The following is a 25648-nucleotide window of genomic DNA, read 5'->3' as shown; positions in this document are numbered from 1 at the left end:
AACAGGAAAGCAACACCAACAAGTATAGTTCATGTATACATGCCAATGTCACAAGCTAAAGATGAAGATATAGAGAAAGTACATGAGGATATTAAACAAGTAATTCAGTATGTAAAGGAAGCTGGAAAATCTAATAGTCATGGGAGATTGGAAGGCAGTTGTAGGGGGGAGGGGTAGAAGAAATAGTTATGGGAGAATATTGGCTTCGTAGCAAGAATGAGAGGGGAGAAAAACTAATTGAGTTCTGAAATTAATTTTGGTTAGTAATAGTGAACTCTCTGTTCAAGAATATTTCAGTTAGATTACGTAATGGTCATGCAAAGATTCTGAAATCAGATACAGGATTGTAAAGTGTACCCACGAGCAGTATAGACTCAAATCACAATTTAGTAGTGATGAAGAATAGGCTGAAGTTTATGAGACTAGTCAGGAAGAATCAATGTGCAATGAAGCAAGATGTGGAAATGCTAAGGAACAAAGAGAGATGCTTTAAGTTTTCGAAGGTTGTAGATACTGTGATAATGAATAGATCCGTACGCAGTTCAGTTGAAGAGGAATGGATATCTCTAAAAAGGGCAATCACGGAAATTGGAAAGAAAAAATAGGTGCAAGAAAGTAACTGCCAAGAAACCATGGCTTAACAGAATAAATACTTAAGTTGACCAATAAAAGATAGAAGTACAAAAATATCCAGGGAAATTCAGGAATACAGAAATGCAAGTCACTTAGGAATGAAATAAATAGGAAGTGCAGGGAAGCTAAGGCTTAATGGCTGCACAAAAAATTTGAAGAAATGGAAGAAGAAATGACTGTTGGAAGGACTGACTCAGCATATAGAAAAGTCAAAACAACTTTCGGTGAAATTAAAAGTGAGGGTGGTAACATTAAAGAGTGCAATGGGAATTCTATTGTTAAATGCAGAGGATAGGACCAGAAAGAGTAAACTGAAGGCTTGTATGTGGGGAAGACTTGTCTGACGATGTGATAGAAGAAAAAAACAGGAGACGGTATAGAAGAGACAGGGCCATCAGAATTTCTAAAACCATTGCGGAACCAGGCAACAAAATGACTGTTCACATTGATGTATAGAATCCATGAGACTGGCGATATACCATTTGACTTTTGAAAAAACATCATCCGTACAATTACAAACAGAGCAAGAGCTGAAAAGTGCAATAATTATTGCACAATCACCCTAACAGCTCATGCATCCAAGTTGCTGACAAGAATCATATACACTCCTGGAAATGGAAAAAAGAACACATTGACACCGGTGTGTCAGACCCACCATACTTGCTCCAGACACTGGCGAGAGGGCTGTACAAGCAATGATCACACGCACGGCACAGCGGACACACCAGGAACCGCGGTGTTGGCCGTCGAATGGCGCTAGCTGCGCAGCATTTGTGCACCGCCGCCGTCAGTGTCAGCCAGTTTTCCGTGGCATACGGAGCTCCATCGCAGTCTTTAACACTGGTAGCATGCCGCGACAGCGTGGACATGAACCGTATGTGCAGTTGACGGACTTTGAGCGAGGGCGTATAGTGGGCATGCGGGAGGCCGGGTGGACGTACCGCCGAATTGCTCAACACGTGGGGCGTGAGGTCTCCACAGTACATCGATGTTGTTGCCAGTGGTCGGCGGAAGGTGCACGTGCCCGTCGACCTGGGACCGGACCGCAGCGACGCACGGATGCACGCCAAGACCGTAGGATCCTAAACAGTGCCGTAGGGGACTGCACCGCCACTTCCCAGCAAATTAGGGACACTGTTGCTCCTGGGGTATCGGCGAGGACCATTCGCAACCGTCTCCATGAAGCTGGGCTACGGTTCCGCACACCGTTAGGCCGTCTTCCACTCATGCCCCAACATCGTGCAGCCCGCCTCCAGTGTTGTCGCGACAGGCGTGAATGGAGGGACGAATGGAGACGTGTCCTCTTCAGCGATGAGAGTCGCTTCTGCCTTGGTGCCAATGATGGTCGTATGCGTGTTTGGCGCCGTGCAGGTGAGCGCCACAATCAGGACTGCATACGACCGAGGCACACAGGGCCAACACCCGGCATCACGGTGTGGGGAGCGATCTCCTACACTGGCCGTACACCTCTGGTGATCGTCGAGGGGACACTGAATAGTGCACGGTACATCCAAACTGTCATCGAACCCATCGTTCTACCATTCCTAGACCGGCAAGGGAACTTGATGTTCCAACAGGACAATGCACATCCGCATGTATCCCGTGCCACCCAACGTGCTCTAGAAGGTGTAAGTCAGGTACCCTGGCCAGCAAGATCTCCGGATCTGTCCCCCATTGAGCATGTTTGGAACTGGATGAAGCGTCGTCTCACGCGGTCTGCACGTCCAGCACGAATGCTGGTCCAACTGAGGCGCCAGGTGGAAATGGCATGGCAAGCCGTTCCACAGGACTACATCCAGCATCTCTACGATCGTCTCCATGGAAGAATAGCAGCCTGCATTGCTGCGAAAGGTGGATATACACTGTACTAGTGCCGACATTGTGCATGCTCTGTTGCCTGTGTCTATGTGCCTGTGGTTCTGTCAGTGTGATCATGTGATGTATCTGACCCCCAGGAATGTGTCAATAAAGTTTCCCCTTCCTGAGATAATGAATTCATGGTGTTCTTATTTCAATTTCCAGGAGTGTATATAGAAGAATGGAAAAGAAAATTGAGGATCTGTTGGATGATGATCAGTTTGGCTTAGGAAAGGTAAAGGCACCAGAGAAGCAATTCTGATCTTTCAGCTTTTAAGCAAGGCTATAAAAAAAAAAAAAATAAATAAAAAAAAATAAAAGAAAAACACCAATACACGTTCATAGGATTGCTCGACCTGGAAAAAGTTCTCAACAATGTCAAATAGTGCAAGATGTTTGATATTTTGATAAAAATAGAGGTAATCCATAGGTAAAGATTGTAATATACAATATGTATAACAACCAAGAGGGAACAGTAAGAACGGGGGACCAATAATGAAGTTGTTGTGGTCTTCAGTCCTGAGGCTGGTTTGATGCAGCTCTCCATGCTACTCTATCCTGTGCAAGCTTCTTCATCTCCCAGTACCTATTGCAACCTACATCCTTCTGAATCTGCTTAGTGTATTCATCTCTTGGTCTCCCTCTATGATTTCTTCCCTCCATGCTGCCCTCCAATACTAAATTGGTGATCCCTTGATGCCTCAGAACATGTCGTACCAACCGATCCCTTCTTCTGGTCAAGTTGTGCCACAAACTTCTCTTCTCCCCAATCCTATTCAATACTTCCTCATTAGTTATGTGATCTACCCATCTAATCTTCAGCATTCTTCTGTAGCACCACATTTCAAAAACTTCTATTCTCTTCTTGTGCAAACTATTTATCGTCCATGTTTCACTTCCATACATGGCTACACTCCATACAAATACTTTCAGAAATGACTTCCTGACACTTAAGTCTATACTCGACGTTAAAAAATTTCTCTTCTTCAGAAATGCTTTCCTTGCCATTGCCAGTCTACATTTTATATCATCTCTACTTCGACCATCATCAGTTATTTTGCTCCCCAAATAGCAAAACTCCTTTACTACTTTAAGTGTCTCATTTCCTAATCTAATTCCCTCAGCATCACCTGACTTAACTGGACTACATTCCATTATCCTCATTTTGCTTTTGTTGATGTTCATCTTATATCCTCCTTTCAAGACACTGTCCATTCCATTCAACTGCTCTTACAAGTCCTTTGCTGTCTCTGACAGAATTACAATGTCATCGGTGAACCTCAAAGTTTTTATTTCTTCTCCATGGATTTTGATACCTACTCCAAATTTTTCTTTTGTTTCCTTTACTGCTTGCCCAATATACAGATTGAATGACATTGGGGAGAGGCTACAACCCTGTCTCACTCCCTTCCCAACCGCTGCTTCCCTTTCATGCCCCTCGACTCTTATAACTGCCATCTGGTTTCTGTACAAATTGTAAATAGCCTTTCGTTCCCTGTAATTTACACCTGCCACCTTTAGAATTTGAAAGAGAGTATTCCAGTCAACATTGTCAAAAGCTTTCTCCAAGTCTTTAAATGCTAGAAACGTAGGTTTGCCTTTCCTTAATCTTTCTTCTAAGATAAGTCGTAAGGTCAGTATTGCCTCACGTGTTCCAGTATTTCTACGGAATCCAAACTGATCTTCCCCGAGGTCGGCTTCTACCAGTTTTTTCATTCGTCTGTAAAGAATTCGTGTTAGTATTTTGCAGCTGTGGCTTATTAAACTGATTGTTCGGTAATTTTCACATCTGTCAACACCTGCTTTCTTTGGGATTGGAATTATTATATTCTTCTTGAAGTCTGAGGGTATTTCGCCTGTTTCATACATCTTGCTCACCAGATAGTAGAGTTTTGTCAGGACTGGCTCTCCCAAGGCCACCAGTAGTTCCAATGGAATGTTGTCTACTCCCGGGGCCTTGTTTCGACTCAGGTCTTTCAGTGCTCTGTCAAACTCTTCACGCAGTATCGTATCTCCCATTTCATCTTCTGCTACATCCTCTTCCATTTCCATAACATTGTCCTCAAGTACATCGCCCTTGTATAGACCCTCTATGTACTCCTTCCACCTTTCTGCTTTCCCTTCTTTGGTTAGAACTGGGTTTCCACCTGCGCTCTTGATATTCATGCAAGTGGTTCTCTTTTCTCCAAAGGTCTCTCTAATTTTACTCTAGGCCGTATCAATCTTACCCTTAGTGATATACGCCTCTACATCCTTACATTTATCCTCTAGCCATCCCTGCTTAGCCATTTTGCACTTCCTGTCGATCTCATTTTTGAGATGTTTGTATTCCTTTTTGCCTGCTTCATTTACTGCATGAAGTACTGTGATTAAAAGTGGTGTAACACAGGGATGTAGCCTTCACCCTACTGTTCAATCTATACATCAAAGAAGTGATGACAGAAATAAAAGAAAGGTTTGAGAGTGGAATTAAAATTCAAGATGAAAATACCAATGATAAGATTCACGGATGACATTGCTATCCTCAGTGAAAGTGAAAAAGAATTACAGGATCTGCTGAATGGAATGAACAGTCTAATGAGTACAGAATACGGATTGAGAGGAAATTGAAGAAAGACAAAAGTAATGAGAAGTATCAGAATTGAGAACAGTGAGAAACTTAACATTAAGACTGGTGATCACGAAATAGATGAAGTTCTGGAGTTCTGCAACTAGACAGCAAAATAACCCGTGAGGGGCAGAGCAAGGAGGACACGAAAAACAGACTAGCAGTGCAAAAATGGCATTCCTGGCCAAGAGGAATCTAAGTATCAAACATAGGCCTTAATTTGAGGAAGAAATTCCTGAGAATTTATTTAGAGCACAGCATTGTATGGTAGTGAAACATGGGCGATGGGAAGACCAGAAAAGAAGAGAATCAAAGCATTTGAGATACGGTGCTGCAGGAGAATGTTGAAAATTAGGGGGATTGATAAGAAATGAGGTGGTTCTCTGGAGAATGAGTGAGGAAAGGAATGTATGGAAAACACACTGACAAGAAGAAGGGACAGGATGGTAAGACATCTATTAATACATCACAGAATGATACTAGAATGAGCTGTAGAGGCCAAAAAATGTAGAGGAAAATAAAAAGTGCAATACATCCAGCAAGTAATTGGGGATGTAGGTTGCAAGTGCTACTCTGAGATGAAGAGGTTGGCACAGGAGAGGAATTAATGGCAAGCCATATCAAACCTATCAGAAGACTGAGGACTCGGAAGAAAAAAGACAGTTAAAAGTGTTTAAAGCATCTAAATATGTGTCATACTGGTGCATTATTGTTACAGTTGTGTATTTAATACAGCTGAACATTTGTCACACAATTAGTGCCTAGTACGTGGTGCCTCTCTACATTGTGTTTACCTTGCGTCACAACTAGTTGCCACACTTTCAGTCTAATGTCTGATCATTTAAGAAGCTCTATCTGTATAACAATTTTTACTGTTTCCATGGAGGACATCATTCCATGTTTTCTGCCATTTGACTTGAGCTTCTTAGCTCATCATGTATGCATACAGTTTTAACATCATGTAATTTATGTAAGTACCAATTTTATTCTATGTACGACGGGGGGACCCAAAAGTAAGTGGAATCGTAATGCTCCACTTCGTGTACTTGTAGTAGCAGGTTGCGCCACCAGAGGTTTGTAGTAGCTCTGCTGAGTCATTCTGCCACACAGCCTCACCCAACAGTGAGAAATATGCTTTCTTTGACAGTTCTTTGAGTGCGTACAGTGCAGATGTGCCATGAGAAAATGGCTAGTTCTTACAAACAACATGCGGCAGTGAAGTTTCATTTCTTGCTCAGCAAGAACATAGCAGAAACTGTTGCGATGATTCAGACAGCCTACAAAGACCATGCTGTTAGTAAAACACAAGTGTATGAATGGTTTTCTTGGTTTGAAAAGGGAGAAATGGTGGTTGAAGATCAGCCCCACTCCGGTTGAGCTTCAACTACTCAAAGCGAAAGCAACATCAACAACATCCGTGACCTCATTAGTGAAGATTGATGCAGGACAATCGACCAACTCGACAACTTGTCCGGGTTGTCATGGAGCTCAATTTAGCGCATCTTGACCATCGATTTGGGGATGCGAAGAGTGGCAGCAAAATTCGTGCCGAAGCTTCTTACTGGAGATCAAAGGTATCGTCACGTTCAAGCCTGTCTCGAAATGAAGGACTCATTCAAAGATGATCCACATTTTTTCAACAAAATCATGACAGGTGATGAGTCATGGTGCTATGAGTACGATCCAGAAAGTAAACAACAGTCATCACAATGGAAGTCACCTGGCTGACCTCAAGAAAAAAAAAAAAAGCTCAACAAGTGAAATCGAATGTGAAAACGATGTTGATCTGTCATTTTGACATCAAAGGGATCATTCACTCTGGAACTGTCCCTGAAAACCAGACAGTAAACCAACAATTCTATTTGGAGGTTATGAAATGGCTTCACAGAAGTTTGTGGCGAAAACATCCGGCTTTGTGGGATTCTGGCATGTGGTTCCTGCATCACGACAATCCTCCTTCGCACACGGCTCTCAGCGTTCGCCAGTTTCCGGCCTCAGCCGTGACCCACGCGCCTATTTGCCGGATTTAGCACCCTCGGGCTTCTTCCTATTCCCAAGGATGAAAAGAGACTTGAGAAGGAAATGTTTTGCGGATGTGGAAGATGTAAAACGCAAAGTGCTACCAGGTATCAAAGAGGACGAATTTAAAAGGTGCTTTGAACATTGGAATGAACGTTTGGACAAGTGTATTAATGCTAATGGAGAATACTTCGAAGAAGATTAAGGTAGTATTTGAAAACAATAAAGTATATGCTTTCTAGAAAGAAATTCTGATTATTTTTGGGTACCCTCTCGTACTTTGTTTCAGTGTTGTAAAGTACTAGGCATTTGAGACATTTATTTTGTAATATATTTAAAATGTTATAGGTGACTTCCCTTGTGAAGAAGATGCTCTTAGTAGCATTGAAACCTAGTCAAGTGTTTTACAACAAACTAATGCAACTGGTTGGCTGTATACTTTACCTATTGAGAATGCTACACTCGTTGACATAAGCACACTAGGTAAATGATTTCTCACAGCTCATGGTCCCCACCTCAACAGACTGGGAAAGGCACTTGGTAGACTCGACATACCAGAAATATTTCTTTGTCCAGCACCTTGAACATGATGGTTCAGGATCTGCCACTGTAATAATTACATGGAAATCAATAACAGCAGCTGTTACATTTTTACCACAATCAGTTTCAGCCACTGAGACAATTTTCAAGTGCTTGTAACCCTAACACTATGGATGTTCACAGATTTACTGTGTCTGTCTGTGTAGCCCCACAACGCTAGGCTCATAACCACTTCAGAATGGCCTCAGTGGCTGGAAGTACAATTGCAATTGGTGTTGTTGTTTGTTTCCATTCCAGAAATAGTTTGTATGAAATCAATTGTGTTGCATTTTGTGAAAGTCACTGCTCAGAAAAACAAAAGTTATGTCTTTTAATTGAGCGTGCTACATTGTTATGTAGTAGTGATTTCTCCCAGTAGTGGAACCAATGAGAAAACTAATGTTTGTTAGATGACATGAACAGTTCTCTAGTTCCAGCCTAGACACAACTACAATGTATTTAATTCTGTCACATTGTAACGATGTTCCCTGCTTTATTTCTTCATTGATCATCATTGGTGTCGACGTACTGGCTGAAAGAAGAGGGGGTGGAAGTGCAGTACTGTTTACTTTAAATGATGTAGCCGACAGGTGCACATTTGCATTTCACAGTGCTTTACTTTCATTGTTCACAACTCACCAATAATACACAGCTATATGGCTAGTACCCTATTGTTTAATTTTCGAAAAGAGTCATTAATAGGTTGCAATCAAACATCCACATGCTACTATAATAGTTTCCTGTTGAAAGTCTATGAGCAGTAAAAGCATAACCACACATTTCACAGTCTTTCAAATAAATTGATCAGACACTGTCATTGCTTTAACACACGGACTATTGGTGTAACACTTATTTCACTGTTAATTTGGTGCATTGTTGTCATTCTAACCAACACAGATTCCTCATCTGAAACTTGGCTGTGGACTGACAGTGTCGGGACCAAAACTTGGGCCCATATATATCCTCATAATAATAAGTGCTGAAACAACACATTGTTCGAAGTTAGATTTACAGAAATTACAATTAAAACTTAACTCATTAAATTAACTGAATACATTGAAATATTCATCCCTTTTAACAGTTTCTTCTACTACCACGTTTAGACTGAATTATTTGTTTACATGATGAAATTAACATACATTGTTACACAAACAATACTTTTGACAAAACTGTTAATTACTTTGGAAATAATTAAGGGCTGACTTTGCTAAGATGTTTTCAAATAGAGCTAAATGGATACTTTAAAATTACTAAATAGAATTTAAGTTATGAAACAATTACTGATTTCACCCTGTCACAATAGTATTAACTAGTAATAGTCAAAATAAATTAGAAAATCAATTACATATATAAAATTAAGCACAAAATTAGATCTGGTGTTATATTCTTTAAAACTGGAGGCCACCCTTTATCTTTTATGAAAATGCAGATTATGCTAAGGCTCATTAGTTGAAAACAAAATGAATTTTAAGGCAGCAGATGGCAAAACAAATAAAATTATCCCAACTTCCTTTGTCACATCACTCCCTTATTGGACTTACCAGTTAGATATCGCAAATAGTTAACTGGGCAATTCAATGACCACAATTGACCCCAGAAATTGGGCTTACTAATCTACACAAAAAACATGTTGTTGTTGTGGTCTTCAGTCCTGAGACTGGTTTGACGCAGCTCTCCATGCTGCTCTATCCTGTGCAAGCTTCATCTCTCTGCTTGGCAGACCTACAAGTATTAATTTCTTCTACGTATATTTTAATTCCTGCTCCAAATTTTTCTTTTGTTTCTTTTATTTCTTGCTCAATATACAGGTTGAATAACATCAGGGATAGGGTACAACCCTGTCTCACTCCCTTCCCAACCACTGCTACCCTTTCATGCCCCTCGACTATTATAACTGCCATGTAGTTTCATACACATTGTAAATAGCCTCTTTTCTTCCCTGTATTTTACCCCTGCCACAGAATTTGAAAGAGAATGTTTTAGTCAACATTGTCAAAAGATTTCTCTAAGTCTATGTTAAAAATGTAGGTTTGCCTTTCCTTAATCTAGCTTCTAAGATAAGTTGTAGGGGCAGTATTGTGTCACATGTCATTTCTACAGAATCCATACTGATCTTCCCCAAAGTGGGCTTCTACCAGTTTTTTCATTCCTCTGTAAAGATTCACATTAGTATTTTCCAGCTGTGACTTATTAAACTGATAGTTCGGTAATTTTCACACCTGTCAGCACCTGATGTCTTTGGGATTGGAATTATTATATTCTTCTTGAAGTCTGGAGGTATTTCACTTGTCTCATACATCTTGCTTACCATATGAGAGAGTTTTGTCAGGGCTGGCTTTCCCATGGCTATTAGTAGTTCTAATGGAATGTTGTATACTCCCAGGACCTTGTTTCGGCTCAGGTCTAAAAGTGTTCTGTCAAATTCTTCATGCAGTATCATATCTCCCACTTCATCATTATTTATGTCTTCCTCTATTTCAATAATATTGCCCTCGAGTACATCACCCTTGTATAAACCCACTATATACTCCTTCCACATTTCTGCTTTCCCTTCTTTGCTTAGAACTGGTTTTCCATCTGAGCTCTTGATGTTCATACAAGTAGTTCTCTTTTCACCAAAGGTCTCTTTAATTTTCATATAGGCAATATCAACATTTGTATTAGTTTGCTAAGGGCCTTCTCCTGATCCCTACAGTGGAAACATTTTTTTCACCACCAGCCGTACCAATCAGAGTCAACCTAAGACCAATGTTGAACCTGTCTGCCTCATTTCACTCCTGCTTTCAATCGTCATCCATTCCCACTGCCACCAAATCAACAGAACCTTGCCTCAGTATAATTCCTTGACTCCCTCAACATGCAAGTTAACCTTACATCTGCAGAAAGATCAAAAATCTGTCACTTAAAATCTGATCCCAACATTAGTGTCCCACCTATTGACAAAGGCTCCACCATTGTTGTTTTCAACTGCAAGGACTACCTGGCATAGGGACTTCTGCAGGTGTCATATTCGTTTATCCACAAGCTGTGCCACAGTGACCCTATTCCACAAATCCAGCACAATCTCCAACCTCTCCTCAAATCCTTACGCACATCCCAGAGCCTCTCCCCAAAGTCACTCTTCTCATCCCTAACACTCCCTGCAATCCTTACATGCTTCTTAAAGTCTATAAACACCACCACCTAGGATGCCCCATAGTGTCCAGTCACTGTGCCCTCTCTGAGAGAATCATTGCTCTTATAGACCAACACCTTCAGCATATTACCCGCAGCCAACCCTCCAATCAAAGTAAGTTTTGCATCACCCTGGTTCCGAGAACTCCTGGAGATGGACATTGACTGTGGATATTGTATCACAGACACAGAGACAGTCTCTGTGACTGTTCAGAGATTTCACTAAACCCACCCAAAGATGTAAACAACCATGCATGAGCAGCACCTATTAGTTGGAGGGGGTCCGACAGCTGATCAGTTCCAGTTGTTCCACCAGGAAGGAGGTACACGGCTCGTGTTGTCTGTAGTTCAGTGATGCCTGGGCATTCAATACCGCGGTCGGATCGCGTCCATATTGTTACTTTGTACAAGGAAGGGCTCTCAACAAGGGAAGTATCCAGTCATCTCAGAGTGAACAAAAGCGATGTTGTTCGGACATGGAAGAGATACAGAGAGACAGTAACTGTCGATGACATGCCTCACTCAAGCTGCCCAAGGGCTATTACTGCAGTGGATGACCACTACCTACAGATTATGGCTCGGAGGAACCCTGACAGCAACACCACCATGTTGAATAATGCTTTTCGTGCAGCCATGGGACATCATGTTACTGCTCAAACTGTACGCAATAGACTGCATGATGCGCAACTTCACTCCCGATGTCCATGGTGAGGTCCATCTTTGCAACTACGACACCATGCTGTGTGGTACATACAGGCCCAACAACATGCCAAATGGACCACTCAGGATTGGCATCATATTCTCTTCACCAATGAGTGTTGCATATGCCTTCAACCAGACAGTTGTCAGAGATGTGTTTGGTGGCAACCCAGTCAGGCTGAATGCCTTAGACACACTGTCCAGCGAGTGCAGCAAGGTGGAGGTTCCCTGCCGTTTTGGGTGGCATTATGTGGGGCTGATGTATGCCGCTGATGGTCATGGAAGGCACTGTAACGGCTGTACAGTGTGTGAATGCCATCCTCCAACAAATAGTGCAACCATATCAACAACATATTGGCGAGGAATTTGTCTTCATGGATGACAATTTGTGTCCCCATCATGCACATCTTGTGAATGACTTCCTTCAGGATAACGACATTGCTCCGCTAGAGTAGCCAGTATTTTCTCCAGACATGAACCCTATCAAACATGCCTGGGGTAAAACTTCCTGGCAGATTAAAACTGTGTGCCCGACTGAGACTCGAACTCGGAACCTTTGCCTTTCGCAGCAAGTGCTCTACCATCTGAGCTAACAAAGCATGACTCACGCCCAGTCCTCACAGCTTTGCTTCTGCCAGTATTTCATCTCCTACGTTCCAAACTTTACAGAAGCTCTCCTGTGAACCTTGCAGAACTAGCACTCCTGAAAGAAAGGATACTGTGGAGACATGGCTTAGCCACAGCCTGGGGGATGTTTCCAGAATGAGATTTTCACTCTGCAGCAGAGTGTGTGCTGATATGAAACTGTGAGGACCGGGCGTGAGTTGTGCTTCGGTAGCTCAGATGGCAAGAGCACTTGCCCGCGAAAGGCAAAGGTCCCGAGTTCGAGTCTCGGTCGGGCACACAGTTTTAATCTGACAGGAAGTTTCATATCAGCGCACACTCTGCTGCAGAGTGAAAATGGCATTATGCCTGGAGTAGATTGAAAAAGGCTGTTTATGGATGATGTGACCCACCAATCACTCTGAGTTACCTAAGTGAATCGCTGTTGAGGAGTGGGACAATCTGGACCAACAGTAGCTCCGAACTTGTGGTCAGATGCCATGACGAATACAGGCATGCATCAGTGCAAGAGGATATGCTACTGGGCATTAGAGGTACCGGTGTGTACAGCAATCAGGACCATCGCTTCTGAAGGTTTCGCTGTATGGTGGTACAACATGCATTGTGTGGTTTTCATGAGCAATAAAAAGGGCAGAAATGATGTTTATGTTGATCTCTATTCCAGTTTGCTGTACAGGTTTCGGAACTTTCAGAACGAAGGTGATGTAAAACTTTTTTTGATGTATGTGAAAGATATAGAACATTTCCTCCACAGATTCCCTGCAGTTCCTGTTCCATCACCACCATTCTCATCACTATTGATGCCACTTCTTTTTATAGTAGCATCCTTAATGCCAATGGCCTACTGCTTTTGGACATCACTTTTCCCAATGCCTGATGGATTCCAAACTTACAACCGCCTTCCTGGTCACCATGGCCAACTACTACCTCTCCCACAATTACTTCTCAAATGAAGTCATCCTCTGCAAATAAATCCAGGGTATGGTAATTGGCACCCACATGGCACCATCCTGTGACAACCTGTTCATGTGCCATCCAGAGGAATCCTTCTTACCACCCACTATCACAAATGCCTCACCTGGTTGAGATTCATTGATGACATCTTTGTGATCTGGATTGAGTATGTGGACATCCTAACTACATTCCTCAGAACATCAACTACTACTCCCCATTCTCTTCAACTGGCCCTTCTCAACCCAACAAACCACCTTCCTTAATGTTGATCTCCACCTCAAAAATGGTTTCCCCAATATTAAATCTCCCAACCACCACCTTGACAGCTGCCACCCATTGGATACCAAGAAGTCCCTTCCATACAGCCTATCCACCCATGGCTGTTGCATCTGTAGTGACGATCAGTCCCTCTTGAAATATTCCAAGTGTCTCACTGAGGCCTTCACAGACCGTAATTACTCTCCTAACCATTTACAAAAACAAATCTCTCATGCCTTATCTCTCCAGTCACCCATCAACTCTCAAAATCCCACCGTCCGACTGCAGAGGAATGTTCCCCTTGTGACTCAGTATCATCCATGACTGGAGCAACTCAACTGCATTCTTTGCAAGGGTTTTGGCTATCTCTTTGTCATGCTCAGAAATGAGGACTGCTATTCCCCTTAACCTCCCCACACCACCCACAGTGGTATTCTGCCACCCACCAAACCTACACAGTATCCTTGTCCATACCTTCACAACTCCTGCTCCCAACTCCTTTTGTTAGCCCCTTGCCTTTTGTCTCATATCACTTTGGAAGACCTAATTGCAAGAGCTCTCCCATAAATCCTCCCACCACCATCTGTTCCACCAATCCCATCAAAGACAGGGCTACCTATGAAACCAGTTATGTGGTCTACAAGCTAAGCTGCAACCCCTGTGCTTCGTTCTGCTTGGGCATGATGACCATGAATATGTTTGCCTGCATGAATTGCCTCTGTCAAACTGTGGCCAAGAAATAATTGGCCCACCCAGTTGTTGAGCACACAGACCATTTTAATGACTGGTTCACAAGCTGTCATCTGAATCCTTCCTACTAACACCAGCTTTTTCTGAACCACATAGGTGGAAACTCTGCCAGCAGTATATCCTATGCTCACATAACCCTCCTAGCCTCAACTTCCAGTAGTCACTGCCATTCACTCAGCTGTCCCCTTCCCTGTTCTCACTCCTACAGACAGCACCTAGCTGCACTAACCTTTCTCCACTTCATCCATGTATGCTCTCACTAACAACACTTTACTGTCCCCCACCTGTACCTTGCTCTCCCACCCCAACCCTCTCCAAACCTCAACCACCCAGACTGCTTTTTTCTCCTATCATGGGCAGTTGCTGGGAGTCCAGCCTCAGCAGCCAGAGACAGTGGTCATGTGTGCAAGCTGTATCTGCGTGAATATGTGTGTGTGTGTGTGTGTTGTCCATGTCTGAAGAGGACCTTCTGGCCGAAATCTTATGTGTTTCATATTCTTTTTGTTGTGCATCTCCGTTACAAAGTGAGTAGTGATCTATCCTTTTTGTAATATTGTCATTATTCCATCCAGGGTTTACCACTGTTTGATTTGACCTAACAGCTTTTCTTCCTTCCCTTAACCCTGTGCTGTTTTCCTTTGTCACTGTGTTCTAATACTACTATACTCGTATTAGTGTCTATCCTTTTCTTTCTCTTCTTTTCCATGTCTTTCTCTTCTTTCCTGTGTTCTACATGTCAGCTTTCAAACTGCACCACTTATCCTTACTTGCAAGCCACAATGTATCGACCATCTCATTTGCACACAGCAAATGGCTACAAGACAGCACTGATTATTGGTGCAGCATCCCACATTATTCCCACCATTATCATTAGACCTAAACCATCAAATTAATCTCACTTTTTGCATCAGTATCATGTGTTTTCGCATGTTTTTTTTTTTTCCATATCTTCAAGTACCACACAGATTTGTACCTCATTGCAACAACCCCTCCTCATCTCTCTCTTTCTCCTCTTGTACTCCAGTTTGCACGTACTTATTGCACATGATCGGGACACATCTGTTGCTCCCCTTCTTCTTACGTATCCGTCCACAGACCTGCAGCCCACACTACAGACTTTTCATTTATTTTTATCTTTGATCTTATTGTTTTTGGTTGGATTTCACCCTTCTCTATCGGCCTACATCCTTAGGTTTCATCGTGGTTGCCCATACTTCACACTTTATGGCCTTTTTGTCGTTTTTCACATGTTTTAGTGTATTATTGCAAATTTTTTTGGCTCGTGGAATCCCCCCCCCCCCCCCCCCCCCAGGTGGCCTTACTATCAAATTGGCAACTATCTGGCAGCGACCCCTCCTTCCACAGTGAGTTCTATCTGTTCAGATTCTGCCAGCCCTTAACCCTCACCAGCGTAGTTCTGCAAAACCATGGCAATCAAGCCCAAACCTCCCTGCAGCACCTCCTCTCCATCTGCAAAATTCTCCTGCCATGCAGTCCCAAATTCCTGGTTCCCATCTCAGGCATTGAAACTCTTGTCCTCCAGGAACTAGAGAGGCATGCACAACACCACCTCGAAAAACTCTCCAGTCTGTTCACTTCCTACTACTGCCTTTGACCACCGCTATCCACCATCTCTACAACAGTCTCCAAAGCTCTCCCCACATCCCCTCATAGCTGACAAACCCTGCCTCACAGCCCTACTGCATTTGCCACACCCTCAAAAACTTCCTTGTACCAGTGTACAGAATCCAGAACTTAAGAAGACCCAAAACACAGTCATGCCTTTTTCCTCCAAAAACCTCAGCCCCACCGAAGTACCAGTCCTTCCCAAACGCCTTACTTTTTGCTCCTCTCCCAAATTCAATCATGCTGGACTTGTTAAAAGCCTTCTCTCCTTCTCCCAGTCCCTGCAGTGGAAACACTTGTTCACCATCAACCTTCCCAATCCAACTCAACCTAAGACTAATGTTGAACCCTGCCTGACTCACTTAACTCCTCCTCCCACGCATGATCCACTCCCACTGCCCCCATATCACCCCCTGTTAACTTTCCAGAATTTCTTAACCTCAAACCTTGTCTCACCATCATTCACCAAATCCCTCAATGTGCAAGTTAATCTTACATCCACACAAAGAACTGAATCTACTACCTAAAATCTCATCCTCACCTTATAATCCCACCTGCTGACAAAGGCTCCATCACTGTTGTTTTAACTGCAAGGATTGCCTGGCAGAAGGACTCTGTCAGCTGACAGATTCATCCACCTACAAATCCCACCACAGTTACCCTATTCTAGAAATCCAGTGGGATCTACAGTCTTACCTAAAATTCGAAGGTCCTCATTCCTAACACTCCCCACACCATTACCCTCTACATGCTGCCTGAACGCCACACTGTGGCTGGTAACTGCGCCCCCACTGAGACGATCTCTCCTCTCGTACACCAACATTTTCAGCCTGTTACCACACCCTATTCACATTGCTCCAGAACCTCAACACCTTCTCCCCCATTCACTTCAGCTGATCCTCCTCAACCCAACAAGCCACCTTCTTCATTGTTGACCTCCACCTCAAAAGTGGCTACACCATTACCTCTGTCCGTATGAAACCTCCCAGCCACCAGCAGTACCTCAAATCGACAGCTGTCACCCATTCTGTACCAAGAAGTCCCATCCAGCTTAGCCAACCATGGCCATCACATCTTTAGTGAGGAGCAGTGCCTCTCAAAATATGCCAAGTGTCTTAGTGAGCCTTCACAGACTGTAATTACCCTCACAACTTTATACAGAAACAGATCCACAGTGCCTATCTCTCCAGTTGCCCACTACCTCCCAAAGTCCCAGTGTCCTGCAACAGACGAGCATACCCCTTGTGACTCATTATCACCCAGGACTGGAGGAGCTGAATCACAATCTCCACCAGGGTTTCAACTCTCTCTCATCATGCTCTGAAATGAGGAATGTCCTACCCACTGTCCTTTCCACCCCTCCCACATTGGTATTCTGCCACACACCGAACCTACACAGTACCCTTTTCAGTCCCTACATGACCCCTGCTCACAATCTTTTGCCTCATGGCACCTATCCCTGCAGCAGACCTGTCGCATATATTCTCCCACCACCACCTACTCCAGTCTGGTTACGGGCTTTATATAGCCCATCAAAGGCAGGGCTACCTGTGAAACCAGTCATATGGTCTACAAGCTAACGTGCAACCACTGTGCTTCATTCTACTTGGGTATGACAACCACCAAGCTGTTTGTCCAAATGAATGGCCCATGACAAACTGTAAACACGAAACAGTTTGACCACCCAGTTGCTGAGAGCACACTGCCCAACACCATCTTCTTCATTTTAATAATTGCTTCATAGTCTGTGCCATCTGGATCCTTCTTACCAACACTAGCTTTTCTGAACTGCATAGGTGTGAACTCTCCCTGTAATATATCCTATGTTCCTGTAACCTTTGTGGTCTCAACATTCATTAGTCATTGTCCTTCATCCAGCTGCCTCTTCCCTGTTCCCACTGCAGCTCTACACAGCCTTCTATTCCACAAGCCACCCACAGGCGTTTTTACTTGTCTCTTTTTCTGGCCTCCCCATCCCCCCTTTCCCCCACCCCCTCCCCTGTGTCTAACCTCCTGACTGCATCTAGTTGCCCAACCCTATCTCCACCTTATCCCTTTATGCTCCCACAAACAGCACCTCCACCCATATCATGCTCTCCCTCCCCTCCCTGCTCCAGTCTCCTCCTTACCACCACCACCCACATTGCTTCTCCCACCATGCGCAGTTATTCGCTGTCTGCTCTCGACAGCCATAGACAGTGTGGTCATGCTTGTGTTAGCTGCATTTGCATGAATGTTTGTGTGTGTATGATGGCTATTTCAGAAGAAGGCCTTCTGGCCAAAAGCTTCCATGTTTACTAGTGTTTTTGTTGTACCTGTCGGCGACTCAATATTTCCACTATATGGTGAGTAGCAGTGTATCCTTATCATAAGATTATCATTATTCCATACAGGATTAGCCATTGTTTAAAAATAAATATGTCAAAGTTGCAGGAATTCACTTTGATTTGAGTCTGTTCTGAGAAGATCTTGCAAGGACCTACACCGTATGTAAACTGAGGATGTGTTTCATAACACTTATCTTCATGTGACACATTCTAGGCTCTTTCAGTCGCGTATCTCATATAGCTTACACATTTGGGAACATTCCACTGATATCTGTAACTATTAAAACTAATAATAAAAATTTGTCTTACATATACACTCTTTAGCAGCAAGAACATTAAGGAATGCGTTGCTAAGACAGCAGTTCACAAACAAAATGGCAGAAACTAGGCAAGTTCATCTTGATGCACAGTCTAGCAAGAACAAAATAAATGCCCTCAAAAATTTTAGCAGGTTTCCTGTTCTTCATCCAATGCCATTAAAAAAATTCTAAATGTAACTGTATAACTGATTGACTGAAAACCTTTTCTGTTGTGGAAAATGTTAATGTTTGTTTTAGTATTGAATATTTTAGGTTTGCACTTTGAGTTCATAAAATACTGATTTGATGAAACCTGTAAAATTACCAATGACAAATAAATAAAACAAGTAGAGTGCATTTTAAAAGCAACAGGAAAGAGAAGGTAAATTTTCCATGGTCTTGTAATCAAGGTGCACAGACAGAAACTCAAATTAAGGGGAGCCGGAATATTCTGTCTCTTCCATGTTAATTTCAGCAAATACAAGAACACTTTTTTCTTACACCATGAAACATATGGCTCTGGAACTTGGACAACATTTTCAATGAGTATTTCCCTACAAAGTTATAATGCCACATTAAGAAATAATTATTGGTTTTTGTTTTACAATTTGTTTAAAATGTTGCCAATATTTTCTCTAAAATTTTGCATCTTTTCTCCTTAATTATACAGTATTTCTTTTACAATCTGTTATAACAATGAAGGAATGAGATGAACAATATAGTATGTAATCTTGATTCATCTACTGTTAGTAGTTTTTGAGATAATGTTCCTTAAATATGAAAATTTGAAACTTGCAGAATGGCTTCCAAAGTTTTTTAATACATTGCCACCCCATATAATGGATTGTCTTCTTTTTCTAGTGTTTGTTTTCTTTTCATGGGTCTCTTCTTTCCTTTTACTGTATGTCGTAACTTTTGTCTCTTCTTGCTGCACCTCTTAGTCTTTCTTCTTCAATGAGGCGCATTGTGGAAATGGTGGTATTTCCTGGTTGTAAACCTAAATCTTTCAGCACATCACATTTTATAATGTTTGCAGCATTGTATGTTGCAACTGCATCATACACTCCATAGTGCAGTGTTTGTATCTGTAAAAATCCTAATCCAAATTAAATTGTTCACACTTTCAGTAGGATTTTATGTTTCCTGATGTAGGCACATTACCAATAAATTTGCCTGTGACGAATCTATGAATATGGGTTCAGTTACATCAATTACAGCATTTGGAGAACTGTTTTTATGGTCATATTCCTTTCCAGATAGGTACTTACGCCATGAGTCATCACCTGTGGGACATATTGCATATTGTGTGTGCTCATTTGTTGAAGCATATGAACCATGGACCTTGCCGTTGGTGGGGAGGCTTGCATGCCTCAACGATACAGTTAGCCGTGCAGTGGCCTTGAAACACTAACCAAAACGGCCTTGCTGTGCTGGTACTGTGAACGGCTGAAAGCAAGGGGAAACTACAGGTGTAATTTTTCTCGAGGGCATGCAGCTTTACTGTGTGGTTAAATGATGATGGCATCCTCTTGGGCAAAATATTTCGGAAGTAAAATAGTCCCCCATTCAGATCTCCGGGCGGGGACTACTCAGGAGGATGTTGTTATCAGAAGAAAGAAAACTGGCATTCCATGGGTCGGAGCGTGGAGTGTCAGATCCCTTAATCGTGCTGATAGGTTAGAAAATTTAAAAAGGGAAATGGATATATAGTGGGAATTATTGAAATTCGGTGGCAGGAGGAACAAGACTTCTGGTCAGGTGACTACAGGTTTATAAACACAAAATCAAATAGGGGTAATGCAGGAGTAGGTTTAATAATGAATAGGAAAATAGGAACATGGGTAAGCTACTACAGACAGCATACTGAAAGCATTATTGTGGCCATGATAGATACGAAGTCCACGCCTATCACAGTAGTACAATTTTATATGCTGACTAGCTCCGCAAATAATGAAGAGATTGATGAAATGTATGATGAGATAAAAGATATTATTCAGATAGTGAAGGGAGACGAAAGTTTAATAGTCATGGGTGACTGGAATTCGATAGTAGGAAAAGGAAGAGAAGGAAACATAGTAGGTGAATATGCAATGAGAGTAAGAAATGATAGAGGAAACCGCCTGGTAGAATTTTGCACATAGCATAACTTCATCATAGCTAACACTTGGTTGAAGAATCATAAAAGAATGTATACATGGAAGAAGCCGGGAGATACTGACAGGTTTCAGATAGATTATATAATGTTAAGACAGAGATTTAGGAACTAGGTATTAAATTGTAAAACATTTCTAGGGCAGATGTGGACTCTGATCACAATCTATTGGTTATGAACCATAGATTAAAACTGAAGAAACTGCAAAAAGGTGGGAATTTAAGGAGATGGGACCTGGATAAACTGACAGAACCAGAGGTTGTAGAGAGTTTCAGGGAGAGCATTAGGGAATGATTGACAAAGAAGGGGGGAAAGAAATACAGTAGAAGAAGAATGGGTTGCTTTGAGAGATGAAATAGTGAAGGCAGCAGAGGATCTAGTGGGTAAAAAGCCGAGGGCTAGTAGAAATCCTTGGGTAACAGAAGAGATACTGAATTTAGTTGCTGAAGGAGAAAATACAAAAATGCAGTAAATGAAGCAGGCAAAAAGGAATACAAACGTCTCAAACATGAGATCCACACGAAGTGCAAAATGGCTAAGCAGGAATGGCTAGAGAATAAATGTAAGGATGTAGAGGTGTATATCACTAAGGGTAAGATAGGTATTGCCTAGAGTAAAATTAAAGAGACCTTTGGAGAAAACAGAACCACTTGCATGAATATCAAGAGCCCAGATGGAAACCCAGTTCTAAGCAAAGAAGGGAAAGCAGAAAGGTGGAAGGAGCATATAGATGGTCTATACAAGGGCGACGTTCTTGTGGACAATATTATGGATATGGAAGAAGATGTAGATGAAGATGAAATGGGAGATATAATACTACTTGAAGAGTTTGAAAGAGCTCTGAAAGACATAAGTCAAAACAAGGCTCCAGGAGTAGACAACATTCCATTAGAACTACTGATAGCCTTGGGAGAGCCAGCCCTGACAAAACTCTACCATCTGATGCAAAATACTAACACGAATTCTTTATAGATGAATGGAAAAACTGGTAGAAGCCTACCTTGGTGAAGATCCGTTTGGATTCTGTAGAAATGTTGGAGCACGTGGGGCAGTACTGTCCCTATGACTTAGCTTAGAAAATAGATTAAGAAAAGGCAAACCTCCATTTCTAGCATTTGTAGACTTAGAGAAAGCTTTTGACAATGTTGACTGGAATACTCTCTTTCAAATTCAAAAGGTGGCAGGGGTAAAATACAGGGAGCGAAAGGCTATTTACAATTTGTACAGAAACGAGATGGCAGTTATAAGAGTCAAGGGGCATGAAAGGGAAGCAGTGGTTAGGAAGGGAGTGAGACAGGGTTGTAGCCTATCCCTGATGTTATTCAATCTGTATATTGAGCAAGCAGTAAAGGAAACAAAAGAAAAGTTCAGAGTAGGAATTAAAATCCATGGAGAAGAAATAAAAACTTTGAGGTTTGCCAATGACATTGTAATTCTGTCAGAGACAGCAAAGGACTTGGAAGAGCAGTTGAACGGAATGGACAGTGTCTTGAAAGGAGGATATTAGATGAATATCAACGAAAGTAAAACAACGATAATGGAATGCTGTCGTATTAAATCGGGTGATACTGAGGGTATTAGATTAGGAAATGAGATGCATAAAGTAGTAAATAAGTTTTGCTATTTGGGGAGCAAAATAACTGATGATGGTCGAAGTAGAGACGATATAAAATGTAGGCTGGCAATGGCAAGGAAAGCGTTTCTGAAAAACAGAAATTTGTTACCATTGAGTATATATTTAAGTGTCAGGAAGTCTTTTCTGAAAGTATTTTATGGAGTGTGGTGCTACAGAAAAATGCTGAAGATTATATGGGTAGATCACATAACTAATGAGGAAGTATTAAATAGGAAGATACACTTGCAAACACACACATATCCGTCCACACATACACTTGGTCTGCTTGTGTCCGTGTATAATAGAGGGAAACATTCCACTTGGTGTGTTTGTGTTTGTGTCTGTGTATGTGCGGATGGATATGTGTGTGTGTGCGAATGTATACCCGTCCTTTTTTCCCCCGAAGGTAAGTCTTTCTGCTCCCAGGATTGGAATGACTCCTTACCCTCTTCCTTAAAACCCACATCCTTTTGTCTTTCCCTCTCCTTCCTTCTTTCCTGCTTTCCTGATGAAGCAACCGTTGGTTGTGAAAGCTTGAAATTCTGTGTGTGTATTTGTGTGTTTTTTTATCGTGTCTATCTACCAGCACTTTCCCGTTTGTTAAGTCATGGAATCTTTTGGTTTATATATATATATATATATATATATATATATATATATATATATATATATATATATATATATAACTTACCAAACGAAAATGTTGGTATGTTGATAGAGAGACAAACACACACACAGAATTTCTAGCTTTCCCAACCGACGGTTGCTTCTTCAGGAAAGAGGGAAGGAGAGGGAAAGACGAAAGGATGTGGGTTTTAAGGGAGAGGGTAAGGAGTCATTCCAATCCCGGGAGCGGAAAGACTTACCTTAGGGGGAAAAAAGGACAGGTGTACACTCGCACACACACACACATATCCATCCGCACATACACAAACACAAGCAGACATTTGTAAAGGCAAAGAGTTCGTGCAGAGATGTCAGTCGAGGCGGAAGTACAGAGGCAAAGAAGTTGTTGAAAGACAGGTGAGGTATGAGCGGCGGCAACTTGAAATTAGTGGAGGTTGAGGCCTGGCGGATATCGAGAAGAGAGGATATACTGAAGGGCGAGTTCCCATCTCCGAAGTTCTGATAGGTTGGTGTTGGTGGTAAGTATCCAGATAACCTGGACGGTGTAACACTGTGCCAAGATGTGCTGGCCGTGCGCCAAGGCATGTTTGGCCACAGGGTGATCCTTATTACCAACAAACACTGTCTGCCTGTGTCCATCCGCATGAAGTAACTTCAAGTCCTAGCCACATTGTAATTTCTTTCTTCAGCTTCCATCATTATCTTAAATATTCATATTGTTAATTCATCCCAAATTTTACATTATTTGGTTTAGATGAGTTCCCTCAGTTTTGCTGGATCTTGTTGGATCTTGTTACTTACACTTTGTAGTTATGTTTTGAAAATAACCAATATTTTCAGCTTGATTCATTACTGGTAATGTCATTTACAAGTCCATGTAAGGACATAGTTGCAAATGTCCAAATATTGTAACTTGTAAGTTACCAGTTTAAAATTTGAGATTCATCTTTAGTATTGCTGCAGAAGATACTGAATAAAATGTTCTATTTTAATGCTGCCCATTCTGTGATTAAGGACCAAGAGGAAGCCTCGAAGAGCTGAAGGCACTGAGAGAGTTAAAACATTTAAAGGACTTGAAGGAGGCTTTTGGTAATGATGTACTTAGACTATTACTTTTTTTGGGTTTCATCATTATATGCATGTCCAGTTTCTCTCCTGCATGCTGTCTTCCCTACAGAGGTTCTGCATAAACTTTTCTACTTTGCACATATGACACTCAAGCAAACAAACAAAAATAGTAATAGCTGATTTAACAAATTAGTAACATGTGCTGTTATGTTTCAGCAATTGTTTTTTTACTTTTGCACGTGTTTATCTTTACTCTTTCCACTATGTTTAGGCCACCAGTGGCTCTCAGTAAGATATAATGATAGTGTAAATAATTTAAGGAGAGAAGGTAACAACTCGCAGAGTAGCGTTGGTGTCAAGTTTTCAAAAGGGACATAAATAAGAGTGTGAAGTTTCCAACCTTCCATAAGAATCCTGTCTGTGGAGCCAGCCTGCGACGTGGGGTAGCGGCAGGTTGAGTGGGTGGGGTGAGAAATGAGTCAGGAAGTGTGGGGCAGGTGGCTGATTGCTGGGAGGATGACAGCAGGTTCACAGGATAGGAATGTGACATGGGCATCTGCATCTGTGACTATGCGGAGGAGGGGGTTGGGAGGGTGAGACTGCAAGGAATAGTGTGTGGGTGCAGGATGAGTGAATGATAGGCCCTCTGCTGTCACCTGTTCACGTGCCCAGAGCACCAAGTTACATATGTACCTTTTCCTGTGTTTTCCAGACTAGTTGGTAGTTTTAGATACTTCGACGAATACTCACCATTTGAGATGCCGATAGTGAAACCGGACAATGTTCAGAGTAAAGACAATTTGACTGTCAAAATTTTATCAGTAAATTATCAAAGTATTCATAAAAAACTTTCTGAACTTACTTCCCTCCAGGAAGGTTATCAGTCTCAAATTATTTTTGGGACTGAGAGCTGGCTGAAACCTGAAGTAGAAAAGTCTGAGATACTTAGTGAATAATCAATGTATAGCAGACACCACAGAAGGGGGAGTGAGCACTGCAGATGACAAAAATGTTGTCTCTATTGAGTTTGATACTGAGTGTTGGTGTGACAGTAAAGTTTTCTGCCCTTGTGTAACAGGTCTACGTGAAACAAAGGTACATATAACTTGATAGTACGGGCAGTCACACCCATTGAAATTCTTGATTAATTGAAGTGGAATGAAACTGCTAACAGCTGTTAATTGATGAGTTATTTGTGACCAGTTTTGCTGTGTTAAAACAGCATCTTCAGGTGGTTAGTTGTGTCACAAACATAAACACGTAGAGATGCCCCATACGTTCGTAATCAGAATACGATCCTATGAAAAGGGGAAGCACAGTACAAATAATAATCAACAGAGCAGTGTGGCAAATAGTGTGGGGGGGGGATAATGTCCCAAAACTAGTGAGAACTGAGAATGAAGATCAGGTAATAAGGGACATAGGCAATAATAGACATACCTCATAGTCAGTTGTTGTGAGGGGAAGACTCTGTAGGCAATTGGCTGTTTGTGGTTTTCATTTGAGTTCAAATTATCATGGAACAAAGTTAATTGTTGAATGTTTTAACCAACCACTAGATTCCACTGTCACAGTTCTAGAGCCACTCAAGGAAAGTCTACAGTCACTAACATGTAAATACACAGACCAATCAGTACTAGTTTGAGGTGACTTTAAACTTCTGAGTATATACTGGGGCATCTATAGTTTCGTTTTAAGGAGTACAGACACACAGTCTTCTGAGAATGTTTTCCAAAAATTGTCTTGAGCAGCTGTTTGAGCATCCCATGTGCAATAGAG

The 25648-nt window shown here is 42.0% G+C and overlaps 1 protein-coding gene across 6 annotated transcripts in view; it reads left to right on the top strand.

Moving 5' to 3' along the window:
• LOC126354686 (collagen alpha-1(XVIII) chain-like) overlaps window positions 1-25648 on the top strand; it is a 2024079-nt gene that overhangs the window by 1952992 nt on the left and 45439 nt on the right. For 4 of the 6 annotated variants that reach the window (XM_050004490.1, XM_050004489.1, XM_050004493.1 and 1 more), the window contains one exon: window positions 23816-23890. The exons of the other annotated variants lie outside the window; for them this stretch is intronic. In XM_050004490.1, the coding sequence (XP_049860447.1) occupies window positions 23816-23890 (75 nt within the window). The remainder of the gene's footprint in view (window positions 1-23815; window positions 23891-25648) is intronic. 6 annotated transcript variants of the gene reach the window in all.

This window comes from Schistocerca gregaria, chromosome 3 (assembly GCF_023897955.1).
Source record: "Schistocerca gregaria isolate iqSchGreg1 chromosome 3, iqSchGreg1.2, whole genome shotgun sequence".
Classification (NCBI taxonomy): domain Eukaryota; kingdom Metazoa; phylum Arthropoda; class Insecta; order Orthoptera; family Acrididae; genus Schistocerca; species Schistocerca gregaria.
Note: the sequence above shows the minus strand (reverse complement) of the source record. Positions and strands in the feature narration are given on the sequence as shown.